At 40.6% G+C, this 15,618-nt stretch overlaps 1 protein-coding gene and 1 long non-coding RNA gene across 10 annotated transcripts in view; one reads left to right on the top strand and one right to left on the bottom strand.

Annotated features, from left to right (window-relative positions):
- LOC111551849 overlaps positions 1–7,877 on the top strand; it is a 30,864-nt gene extending 22,987 nt beyond the window's left edge. The window contains exon 3 of the long non-coding RNA XR_002734489.2: positions 6,581–7,877. This is a non-coding gene — a long non-coding RNA (uncharacterized LOC111551849). The remainder of the gene's footprint in view (positions 1–6,580) is intronic.
- Positions 1–15,618, bottom strand: part of CRADD (CASP2 and RIPK1 domain containing adaptor with death domain) — a 179,465-nt gene that overhangs the window by 137,824 nt on the left and 26,023 nt on the right. Inside the window, exon 3 of one of the 9 annotated variants that reach the window (XM_023225736.1) lies at positions 491–528. The exons of 7 other annotated variants lie outside the window; for them this stretch is intronic. In XM_023225736.1, the coding sequence (XP_023081504.1) occupies positions 506–528 (23 nt within the window). In that variant the 3' untranslated portion in view covers positions 491–505. Of the gene's footprint in view, positions 1–490; positions 529–1,981; positions 2,002–15,618 lie in introns of those variants that run through there. One more of the 9 variants, XM_023225875.1, reaches the window with a different exon arrangement.

Below are 15,618 nucleotides of genomic sequence, written 5' to 3'. Positions count from 1 at the left end.
CTATATTGTTTAATTTGCCATTAATGTTAAAGATGAAGAAATATTTTTTTAATTTCTATTTATTTATTTTTGTAGATATGGGATCTTGCTATGTTGCCCAGGCTGGTCTCAAACTCCTGGGCTCAAGCAATCCTCCTGCCTCAGCCTCCCAAAAATAGTTTTTTGACAAAACATTCTAACACTAAATTTCACCCAACTAGTTTCTTACCTCCTCTATGGTAGAGGCCCACTGTCTCAATTATTTCATATTTCTCATCACAAGCAGGTTCCTCTACAATAAATGCCTGTTCAGAACTGCTAACATGTGTATTTGTTTAGCAATGTTCTTGTGAAGTATTTTTGTGACAAATAACTACTGTTATGGACATATCATTTGCAGATAATGAAAAATAAAGCCAAGATTCTCTTCTTTGCTGATGAAGTCAGGAAGGAGGAAAGGGCAAAGTAAGAACTCTCAACTCTTACCCTATGAGTAATTTCAATAGAAATCAAAGGCATGAACTTCTCAGGTCCTCAATTTTCTCCTCTCTGAAAAGAAAGAATTGTTTAATAAAACTCAACCAAGTCTATAATCATCAATGGCAGCTAAAACCATTTAGTGAAAGAATTTTTTTTTAATTTAAAAAAAAGGACATTGCATGATGTCTCAACTCCCAGGCACTTGTGTCTGACTTGGGAGTGGTGCCCTCAGTCACACCGAAAACTATCTGTGGCCGACCCTGTTCTTTTTGGCTGACATAAATGCATTCCCAACCTCCTTCTCCTCCTGTCTTGTCTCAATCGTAAAGTCTAGAAGAGCAAACATTCACTTTGCAGCCTCCCTTGCACCAAGGAGTGGCCATGAGACAATTCTGCCCAATGAATCAGAAGAAGAATTGTGTTAGGGATTTCTGGAAAGACTACTGCTTTTCCCGAGAAAAGCGACAGACGCAGTAGGGACTGTGCCCCTTGCGTGCTTCTTCCAGCCTTACAGATGCACTGTGGTAGCTATGACTGCCTTGCTACCACGAGGAAAAGGAAGGCCAAGAGAATAGCAGAGACACTCGCTCTGATGCCTTTGAGCCAATGAATCAATGCCAGAAGCAGCTGACCTCCAGAGTTCTTGTTATAGGATTCAAATAAACCTCTACTTATTTGCCATTGTCACTTTGGTTTGCTTGTTTGTTTACTTGTTGCCAAGCACATTCCTAACTGATACACTGTTCACCAGATTCCCTGGGATTAGACAATCAAACATCTTTTTGTAACCAAGAATGCAAAGCTCCTCAACTGGAAAATATTCACGTGAAAGTTTAAAGGAAAAGGACAGGGAGTGAAATAAACTGCTTTCTTCTCCTGCCCATAGAATCTATTTATTTCACGTAGCTGTAAAATCAGCCCTTTGCCCAATTTCATCAAGTCACAAATTCTCAGGATTAGAAAGGCATTAATTTTAACCACGTGGCCTCCCTCTAAACAACCTAATTAGGCAGCTATTTACCTTTTTCTTGAATTATGTATAGTGACAAGGAATTCATTATCTCTAGAAGGAGCCTATATCATCTTTGGACAACTATTTTAGAAAGGTCTATCTTATATTAACTTGCTACTTCTATGTCTTCCTTCTACCTTTTGAGAAACACAGAACAGAAAGAATCTCTTTTATGAATGAGAGCCATCCAAAGAGCTGAAGGCAGCTGTCATATCACCTCATCTGCATAGTGATATCCACCAGTTCCTTCCACCTTTCCTCCTGAGAGAGGTATCAAGTTCTAATGAATGCCAGTCACATACATAATTTTAAATTGTCTAGTAGCCACGTTTTAAAAAGGAAAAGCCAGGTGAAATTAATTTTCATATATTTCATGAAACCCAATATATCAAAAATATCATTTCAACAGATACTCAAAATAAATCATGAGATATTTACATTCTTTCTTCAGGCTACGTCTTTGAAATCTAATGTGTATGCTATAGTCAGCCCTCTGGATCCCAGGTTCTGTATGTGTAGATTCAGTCAACCTTGAATTGAAAATATTTTTTAAATAAACAATAACAATAAAACCATTAAAAAAATACTTTAAAAAACCAAACTGTATAACAACTATTTACATAGCATTTACATTGTATTAGGTATTATAAATTATCCAGAGATCATTTAAAGTATACAGGAGGCTATATGTAGACACATGAAAATACTATGCCATTTTTATATGAGGAACTTGAGCATCCATGGATTTTGGTATGTGCAGGGGGTCTTGGAACCAATCAGTACCCGTCGGACACTGAGGGGTGACTGTATTACATGGTAGTCTATAATCAACTTAGAGGAGTCACATTTTCACTGCTCAATGGCCACATATGGCTAGGCACAACCATATTAAACAGCACAGGTCTGATCGAAGAACATAACACTGTATTCTGCAGAGTGACTACAGACAGCATTCAGTTAATCAGATAAACTGGCAAAATATCATAGTGCCAAGTTTCTGAACCTAGAGTACTGCACAGACCTTTAAAGTGGTGGGAAAGAGAACTAAATTTCCTGGGCTCCTGAGACTACATCCTAGAACTTTCAGAGGTCGATGTACCCCAGCTGAGAAACTGTTTTCAAAAGTGGCTTTTTAAAAAAAATGATCTTCAAAATAAAGACACACCAAAAAAGATTATATTTTGCTTGAATTTGAGCATCTCTGTGGTCCCAGACTGAAAACACTACTGGAACAGAGAGAACACTGGTTTGGAGTCAGGGAGTCTTTATTCTCAATTCTGCCACCAAGCTCAGTAATCACCTGAAAAGAAATCAATTCATTTCTACAGGACTCTTTTCTCTAAGGGTGCTCCACTTTCCCACTCAACAACACTGTCCTAAGCATTCACAAATCATCCTTTTAACAATTCATTCTAGAATTCTGCCCACAAGTAGCATAAAGCTCCTAGTCTACAGTTTTTAAGCCCACCTTTCTCACTCTTGAAAATCAGAATGTCATTTACCTGTCATCACAATTCCAACAATTTCCCACTCTTCAAAATTCCATAAAAATAAAAATTAACAATGAATTATCCCTAGGGTCTTTCAGTGTCCTGGAACAGAATGCTTCTGGACCAAAAATCCTAAACCCATTTTGAACAACTAAAAAATCTTTTACAATCCATTCAGCTTTCACAAGCTTTAATTTAATGTTACTGATGTTTTTTCTGGCCTGTTCAAAATAAACATTCCTGCCTTTCATTTATTGACTTTATGAGTACTTGTCAAGGACCTACTGTGCATGACAACACACTGGGAACACGGATGAGCTGTAAAAAAGATACATAAATGCCGTCCTTTCTTGCAAAAGGCTGACACTCTAGCAATGAATGAAAGACAATAAACTAGCATATAACTAAGCAGGACAATTTCAGGTAGTAAAGAATGATATAACAATAAAGCTAACAGTTGAGAGCAATATCATGCTCCAGATACTCTTCTAAATAGTAACTAGTTTAATCCTCTTAACAACTCTATGAGGTATGTGCCTCTATTATTGACCCCACCTTTATACATGAGAAAATTGAGAAGAAGAGCAGTCAGTGCTAGAAAAAACAGAACATAGGAACTGTGAGAGGGCAAGTGTCTAGTGCACTATCAAGAGTCTAGGAGACCAGGTGTGGTGGCTCATGCCTGTAATCCCAGCACTTTGGGAGGCCCAGGTGGGCAGATCACCTGAGGTCAGGAGTTCAAGAGCAGATTGGCCAACATGGTGAAACCCCAATTCTACTAAAAACACAAAAATTAGCCAGGAGTGGTGGCTCACGCCTGTAATCCCGACTACTCAGGAGGCTGAGGCACAAGAATCACTTGAACCCGGGAGGTAGAGGTTGCAGTGAGCCGAGATTGTGTCACTGCACTCCAACCTGGGGGGACAGAGTAAGACTCTGTCTCCAAAAAAAAGAAAAAGAGTCTAGGAGGGTACAAAAGGTCTCTATGAGGTCCTCTGGGCTGAGGCTTGAATGAAGAACTAGCCACACAAAGATCTAGGGTCAGAGTGTTCCAGAGAGAGGGAACAGCAAGTACAAAACCCCTAAGATGGGATGAACTTGGCAGGATGAACCTCGAGGGCTCAAGGAACAGAAAGAAATAAATGTGGCTGATAAAGAGGGAGGGGAGAGGAGTAAGAGAATAGGTAAAGAGGCAAGAGTAAGAGCTAATTTATGATGAGGAGTCTGGATTTTATTACAAGTACAACGAAAATCCCCCTAGGGTTGTTTAAGCTGGGGAATAACATGATCTGATTTACATCTTTAAAAGATCCCTCTGCTTGCTACGTGGGAAATCACTGTAGAAAGCAAGAACTGAATCAGAGAAACAAGGAGAGAGAAGATGGAAGCCAATCAGCAGCTGAGTAACTCAAGCTTCCCTCTGCCATTTAACATTATATCAGCCCAGAGCAACTGGTTTGTTTCCTTTTTGCTTCTTTTCCTGAGTTTATACTTGTCCTGCTGATGGAGCCACTTGCTCTAGGTTACAGTAAGACCCAGAGAAGAGCTGAGGACCCCCTTCAGATTCCTTTGGCTTTTGATTTTAACCTCTAATATACCCAGAGGAACATGTACAACACAATATGAATGGCAACTAAAGCCAAAAAAAAAAAAAAAAAAAAGGCAGAGCGAGGAGTCAATCAATGATCATCTTCAGCTGCGGCTCAATAAAGCCCAAAATGTTCACAGCAATTCACTCTATAAACAATTCATAGCTCAAAACCAAAGGGTTCAAATAATACTCAAAGGCCTTGGACTTCACTAATACCTATCTCTTACTGAAAAGATAATACTAACAAATATCTAAGCATGCTGAGGAGAACTGTCAGCAAACATCACCACTAATCATTCTTCCTATCCCTGTCTCTGCATCCCAACTATTCCATCAAGAAGGGGAATTTACTTCCCCTCCCTTTGAATTTGGGCTGGCCTTGTGACTCACTTTGACCAACAGGATGTGATGAAAGTGATATGCCAGTTCTAGATCTAGGCTTCAAGAGAAATAGAAGCTGGCAGGGCATGGTGGCTCATGCCTATAATCCCAGCATTTTGGGAGGCAAAGGTGGGTGGATCACCTGAGGTCAGGAGTTCGAGACCAGCCTGCCCAACATGGTGAAACCCCATCTCTACTAAAAATACAGAATTTAGCCGCTGTGGTGGCATGCACCTGTAATCCCAGCTACTAGGGAGGCTGAGGAAGGAGAACTGATTGAACCCAGTAGGTAGAGGTTGCAGTGAGCCGAGATTGCGCCACTGCACTCCAGCCTGGGTGACAGAGCAAGACTCCATCTCAGAAAAAAAAAAAAAAAGTAAAAGTAAAATGAAGTAGAAGCTTCCTTATTCTCACACTTGGAACCCAGCCACCATGCTGTAAGGTGGCTGGTCTAGACACCAGAGGAAATGAGAAATTATGGAAGAAAACTAAGGAACTCTAGTCTACAGCCAACAGGAAACATGAGAGTAAAGTCTTCTTGGACATTCTAGTCCAGCCAAGTTCTGAACCTGAAAACATCTGCTGTATTAGTGATGCTAGTGGACACCACATGGAACAGAAAACCACTCAGCTTAACCTAGCCAACACACCAAATTGTGAGAAATACTAAACTGCTGTTTTAAGTTACTACATTTTGGAACATTCATGTGGAATTTCAACAGGTCAATACAAAAAGCAGGATATTCCAAACAGAAATATGAGCAGGAGCAAAGACAAAGAAATAGTATAGTACAGAATATTTTTCAAGAAAGACAAGTTCTCTAATAACTACCACCAGTCATGAACCAGCTATTCTAGTTCAATGGTTAAAATGAACCACTTGTGGAAAGTAGTATGGTGATTCTTCAAAGATGTAAAAGCAGAACTACCATTCAAACCAGCAATCCCATTACTGGGTATATATCTAGATGAATATAAATCATCCTACCATAAAGACACACACACATGAATGTTAACTGAAGCACTATTCACAACAGCAAAGACATGGAATCAACTTAAATGCCCATCAGTGACAAACTGGATAAAGAAAATGTGGTACATATGCACCATGGAATACTACACAGCCATAAAAAAGAATAAGATCATGTCTTTTGTGGGAATATGGGTAGAGCTGGAGGCTATTACCCTCAGCAGACTAAGGCAGGAACAGAAAACCAAATACTGCATGTTCTCACTTTTAAGTGGGAGCTAAATGATAAGAAAATATGAATACAAAGAAGGAAACAACAGATACTGCGGTCTACTTGAGGGGAGAGGGTGGGAGGAGTGAGAGGAGTAGAAAAGATAACTACTGAGTACTGGGCTTAATACCTGGGTGATGAAATAATCTGTACAACAAACCTCTGTGACACGTGTTTACCTATGTAACAAACCTTCACATGTACCCCCAAACCTATAATAAAAGTTAAAAATAAAGAAAAAAATAAATCATTTCCTGTGCAAGTCCTATTACAAGCTTATATATTCGCAAAATGGTTTGCAGTACTCAAAGTTGTAAAATAAGGACCCCTGAAGTCAGAGAGCTGAAGCTGATGATCTATGAATATATTATGTAACTTTCTGCTTCTCTTTCACTCTGCCTTGCAGGCATCCAGCAATATCATCTATTTTTCACTTTGCTAAATCTTATCCTTGGCAGAGCCTTCATAAATAAGATTGGCACTCAAATAAAGGAAGCCCCAGAGGGCTACCTTTACCCTTCTACCATGTGAAGACACAACAACAAGGTACTGTCTATGAACCAGGAAATGGGCCCTCACCAGACACCTAATCTGCTGGTGCCTTGATCTTGGACGTATCAGCTTCTAGAACTGTGGGAACTAAGTTTCTATTGTTTATAAGCTACCCAGTTAACACTGTTTTGTTATAGCAGCTCAAAAACACACCCTGTTTCAAGATTCTGCATTCATTTACTCATTCATATATTCAATCATATTTTATTGGGCACCAATGATGCCAGGCACTACTCTAGGTGCTCAGGATACAATAATTAACAAGGCAGACAATACCTCTGGCTTCATGGAGATAAACTGTGTTGATAAACAGGAAGTAGACAGAGTGGTCAGAGAAGGCTGGAGGAGAACACAGTTGACCAGAGATCTAGATCTGATGGAAGTGAGAAAGCAAACTATGAGAATATCTGAAAAAAAGAGCATTCCAGGCAGAGGAATGAGCAAGTGGCAAAGATCCTCAAATGCCTACACATCCATGGGAGAAGGCCAGTGAGTGAGGAAAAGAGAGGTAGCAAAGGGGATCAGAGAGGATGCAGGGATCCAGATCCCAGGGGGACTTTTGGGAATGGCCAACACTTTGGACTTTATGTTTTCAGAGTGATAGAAAGTATCTCCTTATAGCCTTTCCCAGCCCCTAACTAAGCCTCTATTGATTCCTTCTCCTTCTTGTGTTCTTATCACCTGTACTTTTATTTACCAGTTAGTCTATATTCCACGAATTTCTGTTCATCTCTTGTGTATCAGTTCTATGTCCTCAGCTATGTCTCAACGGCAAGAATCAGTCATATTCTCCTCTGTATTCCCAGGGCCTGGCACCTAAGAGATGCTCAATAAATCTTTCTGATAATGATGATGTAATCTCTTAGAATCTTTTCTAGCTGTAAGATCTATGATGCCTTTGAACCCTCTCAACAAACTAGTTTGCACAATGACTCAGAGGACTGACATCTTTCTAGATATTTTGAGATTATATTCATGCCACTTTTAGAGTCTCCATCCATCAAATGACTAGAATGAATTACATTAGAGTTTTGTTTAAACGAAGGCTGTCACTTGGAATGGGATTCCCTTACATGGAACTACCTACTAATATTTGCACTTTAAGCCATCTGAACCTTAGGAGAGTAATAAATTGCTATTAAATAAATGCTATTCTGATGTGATCTCATCACTAGTCATTAATGAAGGCCTCAAATCCTTTGTTTCTTCTCCCAATGAAAAGTGAAGAATAATGCTACTCCCCTCCCCGACTCCCTCCTGACCCCAAGTCTGGGTTGGACTTAGTGTTTTACTTGACCAATAATATGCAGGAGGACTGGTGTTCTGGGACTTATGAGGCTACATCCTAAGAAACCTTGAACCTTGAAGCTTCCGTCCTCACATTTTGGGAAACCCAGCTCCCATGCTGAAAGAAACCTAAGCCACATGGAGAGACCACATGCCAGTGCTCAGGCATGCTGGGCCCCAGCTAAGCCACCTGCCCGGAGCCAGGCATCCCAGTCGAGGCACCAGACATCTGAGTCTGATATCTCAAAAGTGGATCCCTATCCGCAGATTCCTCAGCTGACACCATGCGGATCAGAGACAAACTGCCCAACTGAGCCCTTTGTTAATTCCTAACCCACAAAATCACAACCAAGATAAGATGGGTTATTTTAAGGTATCAAATTTTGGAGTGCTCTGTTATGTAGCAGTAGACTTAAAAAAACAAAAAACACAAACAGAATCATATCACTACTGATCCAGAACTCACAAGAGTGCCTTCCTCCCAATCATTTATAAAATTGACAGACGGACACAGTCTGAGGTTTGTCCAAGGTTCAATGACTGCTCTGCCCAGAGATTTGATCCATGACAAATGACACAGACAGATTAGATGACTTTGAATGAGCATCCTGAATCAATCATACTAATAGAATTTCAGGCCAATGAAAGTCATTTGAAATGTAACCAAAGTAAAAGCCATAGCATCCATTTGGATTGTAGAGGTCACAGAATTAGGCTATTGGCCAAATTATACATATTTTTTTTTCACTCAAGTCACCCTGCTGGCAAGAAAATTATTTATTACACTACTTAAATACATGGATAGGACTTAAAACAGAAATGAAATGTACAATTCTATCATAAAAAGATCCAGCTACTAAACAATGATTGCATGCAATACCAAGAATTTCTGAAATGATTCTCAGTCAGATGCTGCCAGAATGGAAAACACTCAATTGCAAACAGTCCTCTCCTTTAGAACATCCTTTGTTTGCACAAAGAAGTTATATTATGAAAACAAAAGCTCCCCAAAATGAGTAGGGAGTTTTACCCCCATCAGTATGATCACTTCTCCCAACAGCTGTCACTTCAGGCTCTGTGATTAAGTGGTTTCTGATAAAACAGCACACTCTTTCATATCACCCCTCCTCCCTCTCCCTCACTACCTTCAAGTCATATTTGGCTTTCCAAAAAAACACAGAACCATTAAGTGGACCCAAAGAGAGGAGTAAAGGTAACACACACATACAAAAACAAATTTTGGTAGTAAATGCTTTAGAGCATCAATTTTTCATATAAACTGCTATCTTGAACTATGTCTAATCATAGTCCATTACTCACATTTTTCATACTATGAATTCATATTCACCATTGGTACATTTTAAAGAATCAACAAAAGAAAATAATGACTCAAGAAAAAACACCCTGAAAGCTAAGGGCATGGCAATGTGAAAATGGTAAAATGCTTTTAAGAGAAAATATCACCTTCCAACTTCAAATCTGCATGTATTTGCTTGAAAGTACATATTTGCTCCAAAAATAATTCATTAGCCATAACAACAATAAAACCATAACAAAAGAAACCAAAACGTCAACACTTGTCTCATTGGCAGCTATATGAGTACATGTATTTTTTATAAGAGAACTCCAGAATTAGAGAAGAAAAACCATTAACTTCTGATGAGAATATTTAATGAAAAAAATAACCATTGCCTTCACATAGAAACCACTCTTTCTGCAGCAGTGAATCATTAACTCAGAATAATACATGTTTAAAAACATGTACTCATATTCCTATACTACATCGCATTTCCAAAACTGCTTAAAAAGCAAAAGTAGATGGTAATGCCGTCAAAAGCAAATACAGTGACATTTTGGTTATGTGGCTCTGACAAATGAAAGTTCAACAAGAATTTAAGAAATGAAGCTGAAGATATAAATCGTGTTCTTTTCATTTAAGTGAGAACATCAGCAGCTCCATCTGTTCCAGCTCTAGAAGCCATTACTGACACATTAAATTCCAAACAAGAGGAAGGCCTTTAGGTTAACAAGGAAAGCAAGTCTGATTAAATGTCAAACCACATGATACTAAGCTTCTTGCACCTTCTGTATCATCAAGAAAGTCAAACCCTGCTCAGTGCTAATGCAAAAGCACTGCTGATGGGGGAAAGGAACGTATTTCCAATGCATCTCTTCCGATCATTAAGGTCATCTGTCTAATGTGTTCAAGACAGACAGGAGACTGTCCCTAGAGTACAGAAAACTTATCTTTCCCGTCTGAAATGGTCCTGCCTCAGGAAAAGAACTTTTACTAAAACACGACTACACGATAGTAGTCGTCTGTAGTACACAGAAATTTAATCGTCTGTAGTAGTAGACTGTAATACACAGAAATGTAATCATAAAAGTTCCCTTCAGAATCCCCAAAAATTAATGACTTTAAACATTTCATTTAATTAAGTAATTTTTTGAATTTCAAACTTTTCTGTGATGATCTGGTCCATAAATGCATCTGCTCAACAAATAATTATTGATGGGACAGGCACTGTCCTGGGGTCTGGGAATGCAGGATAAAGCAGGCAGTTAAAGCTGCCCTACTTCTCAAGAGTTTACAGTCTAGAGAAGGGAAATTCACTTGTCAAGTAACAAGTCCAATCAAGTGCAGAGAATAATTCCAGATAGCATTAAATGCTGTGCAAGCCACAAAACAGGATAATGTTGCAGAAAGTGACTTGGGAGGTGGCTAATTTGGACTGATGAGGCAGGCCTCATCAAGGAGGCCTGACACCTAAATTATCAGAGGGAGCCCCTTATTAGAGCAAAACTAGGAGCAGGGCACACCAGGCACAGAGAATGGCTAGGCTGGAACAAAGGCCTCGAGGTGGGCACTGACTTGGCCGACTGGAGTGACAGAAGAGGCCTGTGCTGGGCTATAGGGAGAAGGCGGGGAATGGTAGATATGACTAGAGAAGCCAGCAGGAGTCCCCAGGTCACAGGTGTCCCTTTTGGGCCCTGGTGAAGAGCTCTGATTCTCAGTGCAATGTAAAATCCTTGGAGGAGGTTTTAAGCAGAGGAATAACAAAGTCTGATTTCTATTTTTAAAAGATGGCTCTGATTGCCAAGTGGAAAACGTTTTATGGGAAAGTACATGTGGAGGCTACTGCAGTAATTCAGGCAAGGGATGGAGTCAAGTAGACTGATTTGGGGAATGTTGTAGAAAGCTTGCTAATGGAATACACAGAGGGAAGGAAGGTAGGTACAGCAAAGAAGGAAACAAGGATAATGCCTAAGGTTTTGGCTAGAACAATCTGGTAAAATACAGATGGTGCCTTTTAAAATACAGTAGACATAAGGCGGTTTAGAGAAGGGAAAGTAGAAATCAAGATTTGTTTCATTTAGCTCACTCATTTCAGAGATGAGTAAATTATGTACCAAGTATGTAAATGACTTAACCAAAGAAGCTTAACTGCCTAGTTGAAGAGCTGTAATTAGAACCCAACTGCCAACTTTCTAATCCAGTAGTCTTTTAGTTAAGAGTATTAAATTGAGATTTCCAGATTAAATAATTTCCAGTTATGCTATTAATTATTATTAATTATTCACACAAAGGCTCCAAATAGGCCAGGTGTGGTGGCTCACACCTGTAATCCCAGCACTCTGGGAGGCCAAGGCAGGCAGATCCCTTGAACTCAGGAGTTCAAGACCAGCCTGGGCAACATGGTGGAACCCCCCCATCTCTACAAAAAAAAAAAAGAGGTTCCAAATAATTTGAAGGTAAGTGAGCATTAGAAATCAAAAGTATATATGAATTTACAAAGGTAACAAAATTTCACAGAACTACACACACTAAAAACAGATTGCATGTAAAAACTCTTCCACTAAGGTCTGTCCTTGAATTACTAGTATTGCACCAATGTCAATTTCCTGCTTTTGACAATGTGCTATGATCATGTAAGATACGATCTTACATTGGGGGAAGCTGAGTGAAGGGTACCTGGGATCTCTCAGTACTATTTTTGCAACTTCTTGTCTTAAATTATTTCAAAGTAAAAAATTATTTTTTAAAAAAAGAGGCTGGGAGGCCGGGCGCGGTGGCTCAAGCCTGTAATCCCAGCACTTTGGGAGGCCGAGACGGGCGGATCATGAGGTCAGGAGATCGAGACCATCCTGGCTAACATGGTGAAACCCCGTCTCTACTAAAAATACAAAAAACTAGCCGGGCGAGGTGGCGGGCGCCTGTAGTCCCAGCTACTCCGGAGGCTGAGGCAGGAGAATGGCGTGAACCCGGGAGGCGGAGCTTGCAGTGAGCTGAGATCCGGCCACTGCACTCCAGCCCAGGAGACACAGCAAGACTCCGTCTCAAAAAAAAAAAAAAAAAGAGGCTGGGTATGGTGGCTCATACCTGTAATGCCAGCACTTTGGGAGGCTGAGGTGGGCAGATGGCTTGAGTTCAGAAGTTCTACACCAGCCTGGACAACATGGTAAAACCTCGTCTCTACAAAAAAATACAAAAATCAGCCAGGTGTGGTGGCATGCACCTGTAGTCCCAGCTAATTGAGAGGCTGAAGTGGGAGGGTCGCTTGAGCAATTGCTTGAGGCAGAGGTTGCAGTGAGCCAAGATCGCGCAGCTGCACTCAAGCCTGGGCAACAGAACCAGACTCTGTCTCAAAAAAAAAGAAAAAGAAAGTAAACTTGCCCAAGAACACTGAACCAAGGGAGACTGCCAAAATTTGAGACTTGATCAACTGATTTGTGGTTGACTATACCATAATTTGTATTCAAATGTTGTTTAAATTAAAAGCACTTAAAAAAAAAATCAACACCTAATGGTATCTACTTTCTTTCGTAGATAAAGAGAAACTTCTTTTGTGACCTTTTGGAAGGTAATCAGTCTTTGGCTGGATCTGTTTCCTTCCGCACTCAAGAACATAGTCAGCATGCAGTCAGCGATCTAGGAGCCAAAATCTGCATTTGGCTGGCTTTGGGAGTCTATATTAGGTGTAAAATGCTGTTCTAAAACAATTAAAATGGCAATGCTTTCATTTCCTGAGTGGATTGAACAAAACAACATAAATGATTTAAACCATTTGTGAAATGAATTGGAAGGGAATTTACCAAAAAGGTGATTCTATCCAATTTAACCAAGGCCACTGCGGTCAAGAGCCTGCAGAGAACTCTCGACATTGCTAAAAGGCTGGCAGCTACATCCTCATTTACGGGACCACCAGAGCACCTGTATGATACACTTGCCTGAAAAGAATTGCGTTTTGGTGAGGGCTGAGGGGGTAGAGCTAATGGAGGTAAAGATTGGGGGTGGTGGAACAGTGTAAACAGTGTTCTAAGAAGCCTGGAGCCAAGAAAACCCAGAAAAGGAGTCAAAGAACAGATTGAATTATTTCCCTCTTACAAGAGAAATTGCAGAGTTGAGAGCATTATATCACATAGTGCCACATTCAGATACCACCTAGCATATGGGATTCTCAGTTCCTCCCAAAGTCTATCACCATCAGGCCTAGCAGCAGCACCAACCTGAAGCTAACTCAGGTTGGATTTTCTTAAGGTGAGAAACAGAATGAATGTCTCTATGTCAACTAAGATCTGGGGAAATCTGGTGGATGTGGGGCAGTTAATGAAGTCAACACCCTGGAACACAGGAGCTGAAGTGATGGTTTTCATCTCTCCCTAGGCCAGTTCCCTTATATTCAGGGCTCACTCACCTACCCTACCAAGCCCAGATCCAAAGCCTAGATATCAAGATCATCCAACAACTAATCCCCTCTCTCTTTACCTGTGTCTCTTCTAAACACATCAATTCTTTACTTGAGCCAAATAGTCTATTTGCTTTCCTTCCCTTACAGCAGGCACTCATTTAAGATTTAAGAACCTACTTTGTTAAAGGTTCTGTGATAGCTGCAGCAGATGTGAACAAGGCATAGACCCTGACGTAACTCAAGGGGATGGCATTCGATGGTGAGAGGGAGCTAGGGAAGAGTTAGCTACATTTACAGGTAACTATGTTAAAACATGGAGAAAGATCATCACAAAAATCTGTGGAGGTTCAAAGAAAAAAAAAATTCCCAGTTGAGGAGAGTGTGGAAAGGCTTCTGGGAAAAGAAAGGAATTAGGCTCTGAAGAACAGATAAGATTTTGGGAAGCAGAGATTAGAAAGTGGGGTGGGGGGAAATTATAGTCCAAAAAAAAAAGAGCTCAGGCAAATGCCTACTGAAAAGACGTTACAGCATCATTGTAACAGTGGGGGAGAGATAATGGCTCCTCTCTCATCCTCCAAAGATAGGTCCATATCCAGGTAATTTCCTCCTTTGCCAGCACAGAGAATGTTGCTCATTAACTGAATCATATTCTCAGGAATTTGGAATTTTCAAAGCAGTAAGAAGTTGTGGTCTCCTAGAAACTCTTTTCTTCCCAGAAGATCAAAGAACTAGCATTTGATGAGAAGGCTGTTCTCCCTGGAGGACTGCTGGCCAGTCTCTTTTTCATTTTAGCTTCCTTTTTGTCTTCCTCTCTCTGAGTCTCCCTTCTACTCTGCTAGCACTATTCCCACAAGGGACAACATGGCTGGGGCCCCAGCAGTCACTTAGGACCGTGAGGGAATCTTGAGAATGGAAATCATGTGCCAAAGATGGCAAAGCATAAAGAGAGAAGGAGCCTTGGCCTCTTTGGTAACTGTGGAGCAGTCATACCAGCCCACAGCCCTGGGGACTACTTACAGACGTGTGTGTGTGCATGTGTGTGTGTGCGTGTGTGTGTCTGTGTGTGAGAGAGAGAGAGAAAGAAGAATATGGAGGAGAAAGAGGAGGAGGAGGAGGGGAAAATAAACCTTCCGTCTTATTAAAATCTCTGTCATTTGGGTTTTCTGTTGAATGTTGCCAAATCTAATTCAATAATTAATATAGATAAGGTCGGGCCATATTATGGGAGGTCTGGAATGAATTTTAAAATGTCTGAAATTAATTTTGTAGACAATGAGGAAAATTTAAATATATTTTCAGAGAAAAACATCTCTTATTTGAGCACTCATCATTTGTCCAATAGCACTAGGTCCCTGCCCTCTGGAAGTTACAACCTACAGAGAAGCACACCAAATAGGAAGTGCAAGATGCACAGAAGCCCATGATGAGAGGACTTACTCCAACATAGAAGGTGTAGGAAGGCTTCCTGAAAACACACCTAAGCTAAACCCCAAAGGAGGAACTGGAGTTAACATGGCAAAGAAAGAAGTAAAAACATTCACACTATAGGCAAAGACACTGAGGCAAAACAAAAATCAAACAAAACCCAACAGCACAGCACCTTAAAAAAAAAAATGGGCCGGGCGCAGTGGCTCACACCTGTAATCCCAGAACTTTGGGAGGCCGAGGCGGGCGGATCATGAGGTCAGGAGATCGAGACCATCCTGGCTAACAAGATGAAACCCCGTCTCTACTAAAAATACAAAAAATTAGCCAGGCATGGTGGTGGGCACCTGTAGTCCCAGCTATTCAGGAGGCTGAGGCAGGAGAATGGTGTGAACCCGGGAGGCGGAGCTTGCAGTGAGCCGAGATCACGCCACTGCACTCCAGCCTGGGCAACAGTGCAAGACTCCATCTCAAAAAAAAAAAAAAAAAA

This window comes from Piliocolobus tephrosceles, chromosome 10, assembly GCF_002776525.5.
Source record: "Piliocolobus tephrosceles isolate RC106 chromosome 10, ASM277652v3, whole genome shotgun sequence".
Classification (NCBI taxonomy): Eukaryota; Metazoa; Chordata; class Mammalia; order Primates; family Cercopithecidae; genus Piliocolobus; species Piliocolobus tephrosceles.
The sequence above is the reverse complement of the archived record's forward strand: the minus strand, read 5'-3'. Positions and strand labels throughout refer to the sequence as shown.